General features: G+C 49.8%; 1 protein-coding gene across 2 annotated transcripts in view; it reads right to left on the bottom strand.

The window, feature by feature from the left end:
- Positions 1–4,238, bottom strand: part of TSC22D1 (TSC22 domain family member 1) — a 58,158-nt gene extending 53,920 nt beyond the window's left edge. For both annotated transcript variants that reach the window (XM_083362311.1, XM_083362312.1), the window contains exon 1: positions 1,426–4,238. In XM_083362311.1, coding sequence (XP_083218437.1) covers positions 1,426–4,010 — 2,585 coding nt within the window. In that variant the 5' untranslated portion in view covers positions 4,011–4,238. The remainder of the gene's footprint in view (positions 1–1,425) is intronic.
- Between the last annotated feature and the right edge of the window lie 11,485 nt (positions 4,239–15,723).

The following is a 15,723-nucleotide window of genomic DNA, read 5'->3' as shown; positions in this document are numbered from 1 at the left end:
ATAGGTGGTGTGTATATACATATACACACATATATATAGAGAGAGATAGTAGATAGATGAGAAAGAGGGGGAATAGATAGATAAGATAGATGATAGATGAGAAAGAGGGGGGATAGATAGATGATAGATAGATAGATAGATAGATAGATAGATAGATAGATAGATAGATAGAGATGAGAAAGAGGGGATAGATATAAAAAGAAAGAGATGGTAGATTATATATATACCATATATATATATATGTAGAGAGAGAGAGAGACTAGATATAATATACACATACATACAGAGAGAGATGGTAATAGATGAGAAAGGGGGGATAGAGATTTAAAAAGAGAGATGGTAGATGAGAAAGAGGAGGGTGTGTGTGTGTGTGTGTGTGTGTGTAGAGAGAGATTGTAGATATATATACACACCCACAGACAAAGATGGTAGATAGATGAGAAAGAGGGGGATATATAATATAGTGAGAAAGAAAAAGAGAGAGATTGTAGATATAGATATACACACACATCCAGAGGAGGTGGGGGGGAGTCTGCAGACTTCATAGGTTGAACAACTCCCAGCATCCCCCAGCAATGACCACGCTAACTAACAGCACTGGAGGTTGTCTGCATAAAATCAATTCAAAGATCACAAAGAACAAGCCCACCCATTAATTCTCCTCAACCTCTTGCTGGCCCCCAGTCCCCCCCCCCCCCCCCGTGTTTGACCTAAGGATGAAAACAACCCTTGGTTCCCATGTTCCTGCCTTGATTTCTTTGCGGGGGGGGGGGGACCTTAAATCGACACACAACAACTTCAACTTAATGCCCCAAACCTCATCCTCCCGGGATGCTTGACCATGCAGGCTTCCTTCTTAAATCAGCCTCTCTCCTCTGTCCCTACCTTTCTGCAGAATTTGGCCCCGCAAAAGAATCTCAAGATCTTGGAAATGCACATTGGTTTGCGCCTATAGGATTGGGCTAATAACGATGCCTTGATACAGTTGGTGAGGGAAGGGGAGAAAATTCTGAATTAAGGATGGCCCAAGTCTCAGTCCTCTCCATTCATTCCCGTCCCGCCTTCCACCTCTAATCAGAAAAGCCACGGAGTGAAGGGTCCTGATGATCCTTTAGCCAGATCCTAAATATGGAGATAATTTGGACCAACTGGCTCTCAACAATGCACTTCTTACGTACCTTACGCAGAAAGAAAAGACCATCTCAACCCCTAAATTTAGTGTTTGCAGCTCTTCCTTACAGTTGCCCCCCCCAGGACACCGTCCACTTTTAAAAGCCCCACAAAAGCACCTGGGAGAGGTCTACTACGGCCCAACCTCATCCTTGTAAGCTTCCAAGACATTCATTAGAAAGCTGGTCTTTGGCCAGGCCAGGGCCGGTCACCTAAGTCCAGCTTTACCCAGATCTCCCTTTGAAAGGATCTTACCTGTCTTCCTCGCCATCCAGAGAGGTCAGCGGGAGACCCTTCAAGGGGAAGAGAGAGGCCATGTTCCCATCTGCCAATGCAGCCGAGGCGGCGCCAAGGCTGCTCTCAGAAGAAGGTTGGGTTAAGCCAACCAGGATGGATTCCGTGGTGCGCTTGGCCTCCTCAGTTCGGCTCGCCATGATGGCCTGAGCGAAGGACTGCGTGGAGAACTGGGAAGAGTTGGGGGCTCCGGGCAAATTGACGCTCGTGGAAATCAAGGCAGGCTGAGAGATGTTTTGGACCAAGTTCCCATTTTGCATACTTGAAGGCTGGGCGAGGGTCTTGGAAGGAGCCAGGCTGACGGGGGCCAGGGCCACAGGAGCCGTGCCAACCGGAGGGACTGGGCTGACAGGAGGCAGCTGAGCCATTCCTGGAACCAAAGGGTCGGTTGCTTTCATGGGTACCAGGTTACTCGCTGGTGCGATGCCCAAAGAGTGAGGAAGGCCCGACGGAGCGGATTGGGAGCCCGGGTGAACCACGCCCGCAGGAACTGGGGGAGCCGCTTGGGAGGGTGCGGGAACGCCAGCACTGGGGGCCATCACGGAAGGGGCCATCTGATTTGCCATAGATGGCCGCTGGGCCACGGGAGCGACGCTGCCAGGTTGCCCGACGTTCATCAGGGGAGCAGGCGCACCCACGGCAGGGATCGCGGGCTGAGCCTGCGCCACCGGCTGAGGAGGCACCCCCGGGACGTGTGCCTGGACCGGAAGCTGCATACTTGGAGGCTGAGCGATGGGCACGGCCGAGCCACTTCCGACCATCGCCGTGCCAGGCTGCAGAGAAGAAGCCGAAGCCGGAAGCATCTGCGGCGGCTGGATGTACTCGGGCACCAGAGTTTGGCTCACGGGCTTGACGTGCCCCGGAGCCATCTGCATAGGCATGGCGGGGAGGGCGGTGGGGTGCTGGGCCTGTCCTTGCCCAAAGGGTAGCGGCTGAGGCTGCGGAGCGACTGGGACCGGCTGGGCTGCCGGTGGGGTGAACGGCAGCTGTTGGGAGGCCAGAGTTGCTTGGTGGCCACCAAGGACGGTCAACGGAGGAGGAACGGCCGAGGCTGCAGGGGGAACCCCTTGCTTCTGCGGAGGGTAGCTGACCTCTGGGGGATGCGGCTGGACCTGGGAAAGCTGGGACTGAGACACGCTCTGGGGGAGCCCCGGTGTTGGCCCTGGGGGCGCCCCAGCGCTGCTGAACTCCATCGGCGGAGGCCCGCCCGGGAACCCTGCTTGCTGCGTCCCAGAAGGCGCCCCGATCTCCCCGCTGCCCACGCTCTCGGTGTAGTGGCTCAGGGTGCTGCTGACGGAGCTCCCACTGGTGCTTTCCCTTTCGGAGGCCACGTCTAGCAGAGCGTCCACGGTTTTAGCCGGGGCGGCGCTCTCAGCCACCGGGCCGGGATTCTCCTTCTCGTAGAACTCGGTACATGTCCATCGACCTTTCTTAAACGGCTCCAAACTCGAATCTAACTTCACCACGCGGAACCGGGACGTGCTGCCGGCAGGCTGCAGATGGCCCGCTGCGGCGGCCCCCGCAGCTGTAGGACCGGCACTCCCGGCGGCGTTTGAGGGCCCGGTGCCGTTGCCAACCCCGCTGGCAAGCGCCACGTTCCCAGGCTGGCTCCCTCCGGGCAAGGCCATGCCGTTGCCGGCAGTGGCAAGGCTCCGGAGGGTCTTGCTCACCTGCCGCGCTGCACCGGCCCTGCCTGCCCCCACGGAAGCGGCCCCTGTGTGTTGGAAGGGAGCCACGGTGGGCCCTGCCAGCGTACCCACGGAGGATGCCACGGCAGGACCAGGCCTGGCGCTCTCCAAGCTTCCCGCGACGGGCAGCCTGCGGAAAGACGGGCTGGATGGAGAGCCCCCCGGAATCGCCGGCGGGGCCGCCCCGGAGGCCTGGGGGTGCCCGTGGGCATAGTGGGGTCCGTGGGGAGGGTGGGCGGCGGTGCCGTTGGCCAGGCTCCGAGGGGCCTGCTGCTGCTGCTGCATGGGGGGTCCGGGGCAAGGCTGGTTGGGGGAGACGGCGCCGGGGCTGTCGGCCTCGTGGAGGTTGCTGAGGGTCTCCTCGGAGGAGCTGCGCTCCGGCTCGCCCAGGTCGGTGGCCCGGGAGAGCGAGACGTCGAGGATCTCGGAGGAGGAGAAGTCCTCGGTGTGCGACTCGTCCAGGTCGTCGTAACTCTCCGTGTCCTCGGCGATGCTGTTGTTGGAGCTGAGGCTGGCCGAGATCTGCGCCGGGGTCACGCTGGTGATCTGGAAGCCGCTCTTCTTCTTCAACTGGGCGCCCGCCGGACCCCCCACGCCGGAGCCGGCCGGGGGGGGCTGCGGGAGCAGGGACAGGCTGGCAGGCGGCGGCGGCGGAGGCGGCCCGGCCGGGCAGGGAGCGGCGGCGGCGGAGGCGGCCGGGGAAGGCGGCGGCGACTGGACCAGCAGGGCGGCCGGGAAGTCCTCCAAGCCGGCGCCGCTGCCGGTCCGGCGAGGCAGCATCGCGGGCTGCGCCATCTTCTTCCTCTCCCGCGCCGCCGCTGCCGCTGAGTCAGGCTGCTGCTGCTGCTGCTGCTGCATTGGGGCCGGCGGGAGGAAGGCCCGACGCCCGCCTCAGCCGCCCCCCCGCCCCGGAGGAGGAGGAGGAGGAGGAGGAGGAGGAGGAAGGCGCGCGCGCCGGACCCGCCCCTGGCGACGCGGACGGGCGGCAGACCCCGACGGCCGCGGCCCCATCCACAGCAGCCTCCGCCGCCTCCGCCGCCTCCGCCTGGCGGGGCAGGACCCCCGCCCGCCTCGCGCTCCTCCTCCTCCTCCGGCTGCCGCCGCCGCCGCCTCCCCGTCGGAGCCGCCTTGGCGAGGCCGGAGCTGCTGGCGGGCTGAGGAGACCCGCGCGCCCCGCCTCCGCTCGGCGGGCTGGGTGGGCCGCGGGGGGGGGGAGCGAAGGGGAGGGGGAGGCGGCCGAAGGAGGGCGCAGGCGCGGCCCCGCCGCAGACAGCAAGGGCCCCTCGGGAGGAGGGAAAGCGTGGGGGGGGGCGGGGTAGAGGACGACGAAGGGCTTCGGCTCCTCTGGCGGAAATGGCCGAACTGGTCACCGGAGGGAGGGGAGGGAGGGGATGTCCGAGCGCAGCCCCGCCGCAGAGATGAAGAGCCCGTCGGGCTGGAGGGAAGAGGGAAGCCGGCGGGGGGTGATGGCCGAAGGGCTTCGGCTCCGCCGGCGGAAATGGCCGAAGCTGGCCGGATAACGGGCGGAGGGGGGTCAGTCGGGAGGAGGAAAGAGGGAGGGGGCTTGCCGAAAAGCTTCGGCTCCGCTGGCGGAAATGGCCGAAGGAGGGGGGAGGGGTCCGGGCGCAGAGAGCGAGCGCCTGTCGCCAGCGAGGGAGGGAGGGAGGGAGGGAGGGAGGGAGGGGCGGGCGAAAGGCTTCGGCTCGGGTGGCGGAAACGGCCGAACTCCTCTTCCCCCCCCCTCCCCCGCCACGCAGCCCCGCCGCCGAGAGAAGGAGAGAGGGGAGGAGGGCGCCAGGCCGCCCGAAGAGCTTCGGCTCCGCTGGCGGAAATGGCCGAGGCCGGCCGGCCCCGCTGCGCTTCTGGGCTGCCCGGGAGGGGCTGGGAGGGGGGGCGGCGGCAGGGCCAGAGCCCCGGAGGGGAGGGAGAAAGAAAAGGGCGGAGGGGGGACAGTGCAGGGGGCGGCTCGTCCCGCCCGCTCTCTTTGACGGCCAGAAGCCAATCCGGAGAGCGCTGGGACCCCCCCACAATCCACATCTGGAAAGCAGGTTCCCCCACACCCCCAAAAAATCCAGAAAGGTTTTTCCCCCCCAGGAAAAAAAATCCAGAAAAGTTTTTTTCTCCCCCCCCAAAAAAAATCCAGTTTTTTTTCCCCAAAAAAGTCCAGAAAGGTTTCCCCCCCCAAAAAAAAATCCAGAAACTTTTTTTCCCCAAAAAACCCCAGAAAGGTCCCCCCAAAAAAACCCCAGAAAGGTCCCCCCCAAAAAAATCCAAAAAGGTACCCCTAAAAAAAAATACAGAAAGGTTTTTTCCCCAAAAAAATCCAGAAAGGTTTCTTTTTTTTTTTTCCCCCCGGGAAAATCCAGAAGGGTTACCCCCCAAAAAAAAATACAGAAAGGTTTCCTTTTCCCCCCCTGTAAAAATCCAGAAGGGTTTCCCCCCAAAAAAAAAATCCAGAAAGGTTCTCTTTCCCCCCAAAAAAAGGTTTTTCTCCCCCCCCCCAAAAAAAATCACGGCTAGTGGCTGATCCTAGAGGTGCTTCCGCAGCCTTTCCAAATAACCCCCCCCCCCCCCCTTGGCTCCTTCCTTTCCCTTTCCAACAAAGGGATTTGCGGCAAATGCGTTTATGGCAGCCTTTCCCTCCGGAAGGCAGGCAGGCCGGCCGGCTCTGAGACCCTCTGGGACCCTTTCCTGAAGAAAGCAGAGGGGCTGTGCGGATTGCCCTTCCACTGCTGGGGAGGCCCACTCCCCCCCCCCCGGGCTTCTGCCTCTGATGAACCGGTGGGGAGGTGAAACGGGGCCGTGCAGGTTGCCCCGGCTCCTTGCCAGCTGGCTTTAACACTGCTCCAAAAACAGTCCGGCAGTAAAGAAGGAGCCAGTTGGATCCAGGCGTCCAATGTTCTCCAGACTCTGTCCTCCTCGGAGAAAATCTGTGGCATAGGGTGGAACTGTGGGCTCCTTGGGGCTCTCTGAGCAGGGTGGTTTCCTTGCGGACCTTTCATGACCCAAGTAGGGAACATCATCAATGCTACAAGGACAGAGGGCTTGCAGGGAGGAGGAGGAGGATTGTGGGCTCCTGGGCGCTCTCTGAGCAGGGTGGTTTCCTGGCGGACCTTTCATGACCCAACCAGGTGACATCATCAGTGCTGGAAGGGAGCGGGGTTTGTGGAGAGGAGGAGGAGGATTGTGGGGTCCTTAGTGCTCTCTGACCCTGGTGGTTTTCTTCTGCATGTTTGATCACCCAAACATCAGTGCACTGGTGATGTTCCCTGGGCAATGAAACATCCACAAGAAAACCACTAAGCATCCCACAGTCCTCCTCCTCCTCTACACAAACCCCATTCCCATTTAGCACTGATGATGCTACCTAGTTGGGTAATGAAACATCTGCATAACAAAAAAAAACAACACCCAAGCTCAGAAAGTGCCAAGGACCCCAGATGTCCTTCTTGATGGGACAGGATGTTAAATTGCTCTCTAGGAGTGCAAACTGGAGTTTTTAAGAAGCAGGGGAGAAAGACTATTGCCTTCTTGGAGAGTACCAGGGCTAGCCAAAGAAAACAATGCCTGGGTTGTGGATCGAGTCAACCCAAAATCCTGAGATGTAAACCGCCAGGCTCAATTCACTTTCTGCAGTGTGCAGAAAATCAGCCAGGTGGGTGGACTCAAATTACAGCAGGGATGGGGGGATGGGGTTGGCAGGGCTGAGTGGCCAGGTGTTCTGTCCCAGCCTAGGTGAGTCCTGGTTATGCTCACAAGGAGAAACCCCTCTTCCAAGAAACAGGCAGGAATTGCAAGAAAAAAAACAACTTTTATTCTCACAGGCCTGAGTCAACGTCCAAGGCAAAACAAACACAGTTCACAGAAACTCCATCCTCAACACGAACGGCCGCCTTTAGCAACCAGAACCTCCCACACCTTCCCTTTTTATCATTCAGCCCAGGTGTGGCTTCCTAATGCCTTCTCCTTTGCCTTTGGAGCCGCCCCAGTGCATCCCTCTGTCCTGCTCGCTTCTCTTGCCGGCATTTTTGTGCATCCTGGATTTCTCCCAGCTGTTCTTCATCACTGTCCAACTCACAGCTGTGTCTCAGCCTGAAGGCGAGTAGAGGGGCCAGGCTCCTCGTCTGACTGTAAGTCTTGGAGCTCCTCAGAGCCTTCCTCTGACTCTGATGTCACTCCAGGCCTCTCCTCCTCAGACTCAGCTGCTGGATCCACAGGCTGGCAAGGGATCACAACACCAGGTTACCTAGTTTGGCTAATGCTGGAGAACACCCATATCTCCTTTGAGGTTGCTCCAAGTCAACACCAGCGTGATGGCACAGACTTAAATGGATGCAAATGTTCACTTATGAGCTGCTCCTCTTAAGTGTTGCCATTCGTTGCTCAACCTGAGATGTCAAGGACACCTGCCAGGTGTTTTGATCGTGCGCTTCCCTCTTGCACACTTGTCTAACATTGCCGGTTATAAACTCCCCAATTCCCACCCAGCCGGGAATTGTACTAGCACCACCTTGAGGAAGTGTTGTGGAGGGGCCAGAGCCCCCCAGGAGAGGACACCCTAAAATAAAATGGACCACAGGTGCCAGGAATGCAAAGATTTATGAAGTAGCAGAAACAGCCTACGGGGGAGCACAAACCCCATCAGCCACAGCGGATAGAGGAAGAGGGGCTTTGCCATGATGTCCCCTGTATCATTGGTATCAGCACACATGAAGTGCCTGTACTGGTCAGAGAGGCAGGCTGGGGTCCAGGGGTTAAGGCACCAAGCTAGAAAGCAGGAGACGTGAGTTCAAGTCCTGCCTTAGCCATGAAAGGCAGCTGAGTGGCTTTGGACCAATCACCAGGAGACGGGGAGTTCTAGTCCCGCCTTAGCTATGAGAGTGGCTGGGAGACTTTGGGCCAGTCCCCCTCTCAGTCCAACCTACATCACAAGGTTATTGTTGTGGGGAAAATAGGAAGGTGTGTTAGATATGTTCACTGCCTACCTATTTCTATGTATCTATGCATGTATGTTTGTATCTATCTATCCATCTATCTACCTACCTACTTCTTTTTCTTTCTCTTTCTATCTCTATCTCTATCTATCTATCTATCTATCTATCTATCTATCTATCTATCCATCTATCTATCTATCCATCTATCTACCTACCTCTATCTATATCTATCTATCTACCTCTATCTACTTCTACCTACCTACCTACTTCTTTCTAATTATGTCTGTCCGTCTATCTATCTATCTATCTATCTATCTATCTATCTATCTATCTATCTATCTATCTATCTATCTCTTTCTATATCTATCTATCCATCTACCTACATCTATCTATCTATCTATCTATCTATCTATCTATCTATCTATCTATCCATCTATCTATCTATCCATCTATCTACCTACCTCTATCTATATCTATCTATCTACCTCTATCTACTTCTACCTACCTACCTACTTCTTTCTAATTATGTCTGTCCGTCTATCTATCTATCTATCTATCTATCTATCTATCTATCTATCTATCTATCTATCTATTTCTACCTACCTACTTCTTTCTAATTATGTCTGTCTGTCTGTCTGTCTGTCTATCTATCTATCTATCTATCTATCTATCTATCTATCTATCTATCTATCTATCTCTTTCTATATCTATCCATCTACCTACATCTATCTATCTATCTATCTATCTATCTATCTATCTATCTATCTATCTATCTATCTATCTATCTCTTTCTATATCTATCCATCTACCTACATCTATCTATCTATCTATCTATCTATCTATCTATCTATCTATCTATCTATCTATTTATCTATCTATCTATCTCTTTCTATATCTATCCATCTACCTACATCTATCTATCTATCTATCTATCTATCTATCTATCTATCTATCTATCCATCTATCTATCTATCCATCTATCTACCTACCTCTATCTATATCTATCTACCTCTATCTACTTCTACCTACCTACCTACTTCTTTCTAATTATGTCTGTCCGTCTATCTATCTATCTATCTATCTATCTATCTATCTATCTATCTATCTATCTATTTCTACCTACCTACTTCTTTCTAATTATGTCTGTCTGTCTATCTATCTATCTATCTATCTATCTATCTATCTATCTATCTATCTATCTCTTTCTATATCTATCCATCTACCTACATCTATCTATCTATCTATCTATCTATCTATCTATCTATCTATCTATCTATCTATCTATCTATCCATCTATCCATCTATCTACCTACCTCTATCTATCTACCTCTATCTATCTATCTACCTCTATCTACTTCTACCTACCTACCTACTTCTAATTATGTCTGTCCATCCATCCATCATCTATCTATCTATCTATCTATCTATCTATCTATCTATCTATCTATCTATCTATCTATCTATCTATCTATCTATCTATCTATCTATTTCCCTCTCCAAGTTTTTAGTCCTGGGGTTGCCCCCCCCCCAACGCAACAGGGTGCCAGAGCAGCTGACCCTGAGAGGGCCATTTGTGCGTCCCTCTCATTCAAAGCCCGCATGGCAGGGAATGAGGGCCACAGGAAGGCGGGAGGGGGAGCCGAGGGGGAAGGACATTGTTAGCAAGAACAGAGAAGGCTGTTTGCACTGAAAGGGGGAGGCCGGCGCAAGGCCTGTTATCTTTTGAACCTGGCACCCCCAGGGGGCGGCCAGACTTTCTGGGAAGGAGAGGCAGGAAGAGACCAATTGACTAATGAAGACATTCCGGAGCTGCTGGGATCCCTTTTACAAGCAGGAAGGCTGCTTTGAACATCTGCCAGCAGAAAGATAAAAGGGCACACACACGTGTCGACAAACAAAAGCGACAATTGCCTTGTTTCCTGTTTTTAAGCCCTTTCCGATCCATGTAACTGTAGAACTCCGGTGAAAAAGAGAATTCCCCCCCCCCAAAAAATATGATGGTATCACCTTGCTTATTTTTTAAAACACTTTGAAATAATAATGGACAGAGGTTTGTTGTTGGTTTTTTTTGGTAAAGTTGGGATTGGAAAAGCTATTCTGAATCCCTTCTTTGTTCCTTATGCCATCTGTCTTGTAAATTGGCAGGAATTCTTTTTTCTCACCATGCATATGTATACACCCGAACTAGACTGTGTTGTTTCTCTGTGTCATATATGATGTGCGTGTAAGTGGGTATATGCATAATCTTTTGTCATGTTTATGTAGTGTATATTGGAGCTGGTTACCAATTGGGAGCTGAATGCAATGAAATTTCATTTTAATGTATGCTGACTAATGTACATTTAAAGTGACAATAAAGTTTATTCTATTCTATTCTAGTTATTCTTCATTTATTCTATTCTGTTCTTCATTATTCTATTCTATTCTATTCCATTCTATTCTATTCCATTCTATTCTATTATTCTATTCTATTATTCTATTCTATTCTATTCCATTCCATTCCATTCCATTCCATTCCATTCCATTCCATTCCATCCCATCCCATCCCATCCCATCCCATTCCATCCCATACGAGTCATGTCAAATAAAAGCAGGATATAAATATAGTCAGCAATGACTAGCAGAGGAAAAATTCGCAGGGACTCCTTTACCTTTTACTTTTTAAAATAAATAAATATGTAGGTTTAAAAATTAAAAAACACTCATGAAAAACCATAGGCAAGATGGGCACAGGTGTGTTCATGAGCATCAGTTCTGCATTAGCTCTCTTCCATTAAAAATGATTACCACTTCCAAATCTGAGATATTGGGCAAAATAGGTAATCATTTTAATATCCTCCTTTTTGGGGAATGGGACAAAAGCTGGAAAATATTTATTCCACTGTTTTATTATTTACTGTATCCATTGAATACACATCTAACAACAATTGATAAGCTGCAAGAGGAAGAGACACTGAAATTTGCCTCTTTATCTCCTCTGATAGGAGATGCTGGGTTAACTCTTTAAAAACGATATTTGGAAAGTTCGGGTTTTTCATGAGTGGGCAGCGGAGTGCCTGCGACAGATGAAAACGGAGGAACGCAGCAAGCCTCTTTGAAAATGAGTGATTCTTTTCCTAACCTTTTTTTTTTAAAAAAGTCATAGTTCAAATAATGTGTCTGAAGTTGTACAGGGCTTTATAAATCCTTGAAATCATTTCAACAACAACAACAACAATAAAAAAGTTGGAAGGGACCTTGGAGGTCTTCTAGTCCAACCCCCTGCTCAGGCAGGAAACCCTATACCATTTCAGGCAAATGGCTGTCCAGTCTCTTCTTTAAAACTTCCAGTGTTGGAGCATTCACCACCTCTGGAGGCAGGTAGTTCCACTGGTTAATTGTTCTAACTGTCAGGAAGTTTCTCCTTAGTTGTAGGTTGAGTGATTGTCAGTTGCATTGTTTTAACAAGGAAGTTGCACTTTGTAACTAATCTGCATGACATTCATATGGATTGCAAGCCTATCCGGACAACTGAATTATCCCAACATTTTGAAACACAAAGCTGCCTATCCTGTTATGTTTACCTTATAAACAAGGGCAATCTAAGTGGGTTGGAGCTAAATGAGTCACCACGGAGAGATCTTCAGAAATGATAGTAGAGGACTGGCAGAACCAGTCTTCTCTTTCTACTAGACCTGGCCAGAAGCTCGGGCATTAGGCCCACCGAGATATATAGACTTTTAAAATTTGTAATGCAGAAAATAAAATAAATAAAAATAATCCAAAAACAAAAAATAACAAACAAAAGACTGGATCAGAGGACTGGCAGGCTAAAACATAGGAAGAACAGTTGCTGGAATTGGGTATGGCTAGTTTAAGGAAAAGAAGGATCAGTGGGGACATCATAACGGCGTTCCAATATTTGAGGGGTTGTCAGAAAGAAGAGGGGTGGTGGGTGGTTGTCCACCTTATATTCCAAAGTGCCTGAAGGTAGGACAAGAAAGAGGCTTGGTGGAGAAGTGGGCTGATGCCTCCTTAAGTAACACCAGCTGCCTGCAATTAGTGCAGGTTCGAGTCCCACCAGGCTCAAGGTTGACTCAGCCTTCCATCCTTCCGAGGTAGGTAAAATGAGGACCCAGATTGTTGGGGGCAATTAAGCTGACTTTGTAATAATGCCGCTTGGGTGTGTGTGTGAAAGCCCTAATAAGCAGGCATATACATAGAATGAAGGCTACTGCTAAGCTTGTAAGCCGCCCTGAGTCTTTGGAGAAGGGCGGGATATAAATGGAATTAAAATAATAATAATAATAATAAAAAAGAAGGAATGGATGGAAACTAATCAAGGACAGAAGCAGCCTAGAACTAAGGAGAAACTTCCTGACAGTCAGAACAATTAACCAGTGGAACAGAAGTTGCCTCCAGAAGTTGTGGGTGTTCCAACACTGGATGTTTTAAGAAGAGATTGGACACCCATTTGTCTGAAATGGCACAAGGTTTCCTGTGCCATTCCAACTCCGTTATTCTGTAGGCACCAGTGTGTCTCTTTCTGCCTTCAGCTTTCTGTTTCTATTCCAACTTGATCCAACCAACCTGGATCAAACTCTTTTCTTGATCAACCAGTACCTTATCAAGTGGTTGAACGCGGGCCTATGTCTCTCCTTCTGTCGTAACCTTAAAAGGCTGGAGAATGTAGAATTATCAACCCAAATTAGCTGTTTCACCCAGGCCTCCAGAACGCCCATCCCTGTGAACACCTGGAAACCTGCAAACTAATCAGAATTTCTCAGAGCTTTGCATAATGGATTACCTTCTGCTCTTCCCTGTGGCAGACACAATTAAACAGCCAGACATGAAATCTTGTGTCCTTGTGATTCCGGAGACATAGGAAAAAATGGACGACGCCCTCCTTTGTTGCCACTACGACAGAGATCTCCAAAGGTAAGCCTCCAGCAATCCCCAACAGAATTGAGAATTGATAACCAGGAGAGTTGCTACTCATGGCAGCAAAGATGGACACCCTCAAATTAATTTCATTCTCCCCTCCACCTGTAATTTATATTTTAAAATTTACAATCTTCTGATCTAGGATCGTAATAGAAGACGTTGATGTTTCGATTGCACCCCTAAACTGCTGTTGGGGGGTTTGCACGCTACCCACAACGGGACCCATCTTGAGATTGATACTGTCCTCCGTGCATTTAACCAATCCTCTCTCAAAATGTCTTAGTGACCCTGTGGCAGCGAAGTCCGCAGGCTAACAATGTTATTTCTCTCTCCTTCTGCCTCTCTTACGGAAGGGTTTTTTTTTTTAAAAAATGAATGTAGTAAAAAAATAACAAAGAAAAATAATAGTGAATAAGAGAAGGAAAATGGAAATACTGTAGGAAGGAAGGAAGGGAGGGTGGCAGGGATGAAAAGGAAAGAAGGAAGGAAGGGGACGGGAAAGAAGGGAGGGGAAGGGAAGGGAAGGGAGGGAAGGAAGGAAGGAAGGAAGGAAGGAAGGAAGGAAGGAAGGAAGGAAGGAAGGAAGGAAGTATTTCCAATCTTTTTGTCAGTCATCATACATTAATTTATCTTTTATCCATTCTTGTAATTTCGTTTTTGGTAAGCTTCCCTTTTTAATACTCAAACTATAAACCACAAATTCATTTATTCTTTTCCAGCAAAAAAAGGGGGTTTCCAGGCACCCATAGATGTAATGGTTGTTTTTTTATTTTAAGCAAACAAGTTAATTTTACCAGTTCTGCTAGGCTGCAGAGACAGACACCACCTTTAATCGCTGACTTGGCATAAAATAAGACGATTGTTTTCCGCTTTCAGAAAACGAAACCCATTTTTCTTCTTCTTTTTTTGGCCTGCCTTGAAGTTCTCGAATTTAATTGAAGATGGCACTGCCAGCAATTCACAATTTTATTAGCCTTTGATCCACGCCAAGATAGGGTTACCATAGCTGTGGAAAACAATACACAATTGAGCACACAACAATGCCGTCTAAAAGGAAAACCATCACAAACTATCCAATACGTTCTTAAAAGGGTGTGTGTGGACTGAGCAGCCTGGCATATTTGGAGACAAAATGGGCATGAATGTTCTAACAATGCAGGTTTAAGGACACAAAGTAAAATCACATTCTGCTTCCTGTTTTGTTCTGTTTTTCTGTATCCAGACAAATGTTTCACGATTTTAATGACTTTTTAAACATCTTCCCCACACACGCACACACACTTTCTAAAGCGGGTCTTAGTGGGTTTGTGAATTTTTAACTCTGGAGCGGACCTTTCTTCTTTCTGTTGGGATAGCTTTCGTGGAAGCAACTCCCAGTAGGTTTTGGAAGATAGAACATAGAATAATAAGAGACAGAAGGGACCTCGGAGGTCTTCTAGTCCAACCCCCTGCCCAAGGCAGGAGACAAATGGTTACCCAGTCTGTTTTTGAAAACCTCCAGTGCTTGCGATTCTTCTTGAACGTTTGCAACTGGAATCATACCTGGAACACGAGTGTGTTCTGTACCAGCCTGCTACTGGCCCTGCAGCAAAAGCAGGGACAACCCCTTTACAAACGGCAAGAGGCTGGAATAAAGCCTGCCAAATTTATTCACATAAAACAGAGCAAGACAAGACACCAACCATAAAACACGAGCTAAGAAACAGGAACAATCCAAGCGGTTGCCTTCAGCAAACCAGCCCTCCCACGCATTCCCCTTTTATACAGTTCAGGGCGTGGCTTCTCTCTGCCTCCTTCCGAGGTGCCCCATTGCCTCCCTCTGTTTACTCCTGACTGACTGCCTCCTGCGTCGGGCGTCCTTGAACAGGGCCAGCTGTGGGTCATCTTCATCCACGCTGTCAGGCTCACGCAGCTGGGTCTGCATTGTGACCAGATGAGAGGGGCCTGGCTGGGGGCTCTCATCAAGCTCTTCAACACCCCCCCCCCTCCTCTGAGTCGTCCGACCCAACTGCCGAACCCACAGGCTGACCCTGAATCACAACAGAGTGGAAGTGAGCGTGAACCTCACAAACAACATTGGTCAAAGGCCGTAGCTGTGTGACAAGAAAATATTCAGTAGCTAAAAGGCACTCAAAGGTTAGTAGGACCAGGATCTACTTCAGTCCATAGGCTGAAGCCCGTATTAAAGGCACCAAGGCCGGCTGGCTCAATAGACAGATCAGAAGGCTTTACAGATTAATCCTCGATTTACGACAGTAATCTGATACCAGAATGACAGGGGTAAGTTCTGCCAGTCTTTAAGGGAATCATCAGGCAAACAACCCAATTTTACGTTCTTTCTTTCTTTTTCAGCAGTCACAAAGTACTACGCCTATTTTATCCTTTGATATTTTTCAGTTGTGCCCTAGAGATTCAAGACAGAAAAGGCAACGTTTATTGGGACTTGTTAGCTGTGAAAATAACGAAGGAGTCAGGAATATGCTATTATTATTAATAATAATAATATATTATTATTATTATATTATCACCATCATCATTGCTTCAAACTCAATTGCACTTGAGATTTGTTTCCATTTCTCTTCAAAAAGCACCCTGAATATTAATTTACAAGCTAAAAATTCATAATGATAAAAAAAATAATCAAAGTGCAGCAGTAACTCCCAAAATTCAACCTTATGTGCTGAGCTATGTCCCACTCAGCTTAGACTTATTTG

Source organism: Vipera ursinii, assembly GCF_947247035.1.
Source record: "Vipera ursinii genome assembly, chromosome: 4".
NCBI lineage: Eukaryota > Metazoa > Chordata > Lepidosauria > Squamata > Viperidae > Vipera > Vipera ursinii.
This window is presented reverse-complemented; position numbering and strand designations above follow the sequence as displayed.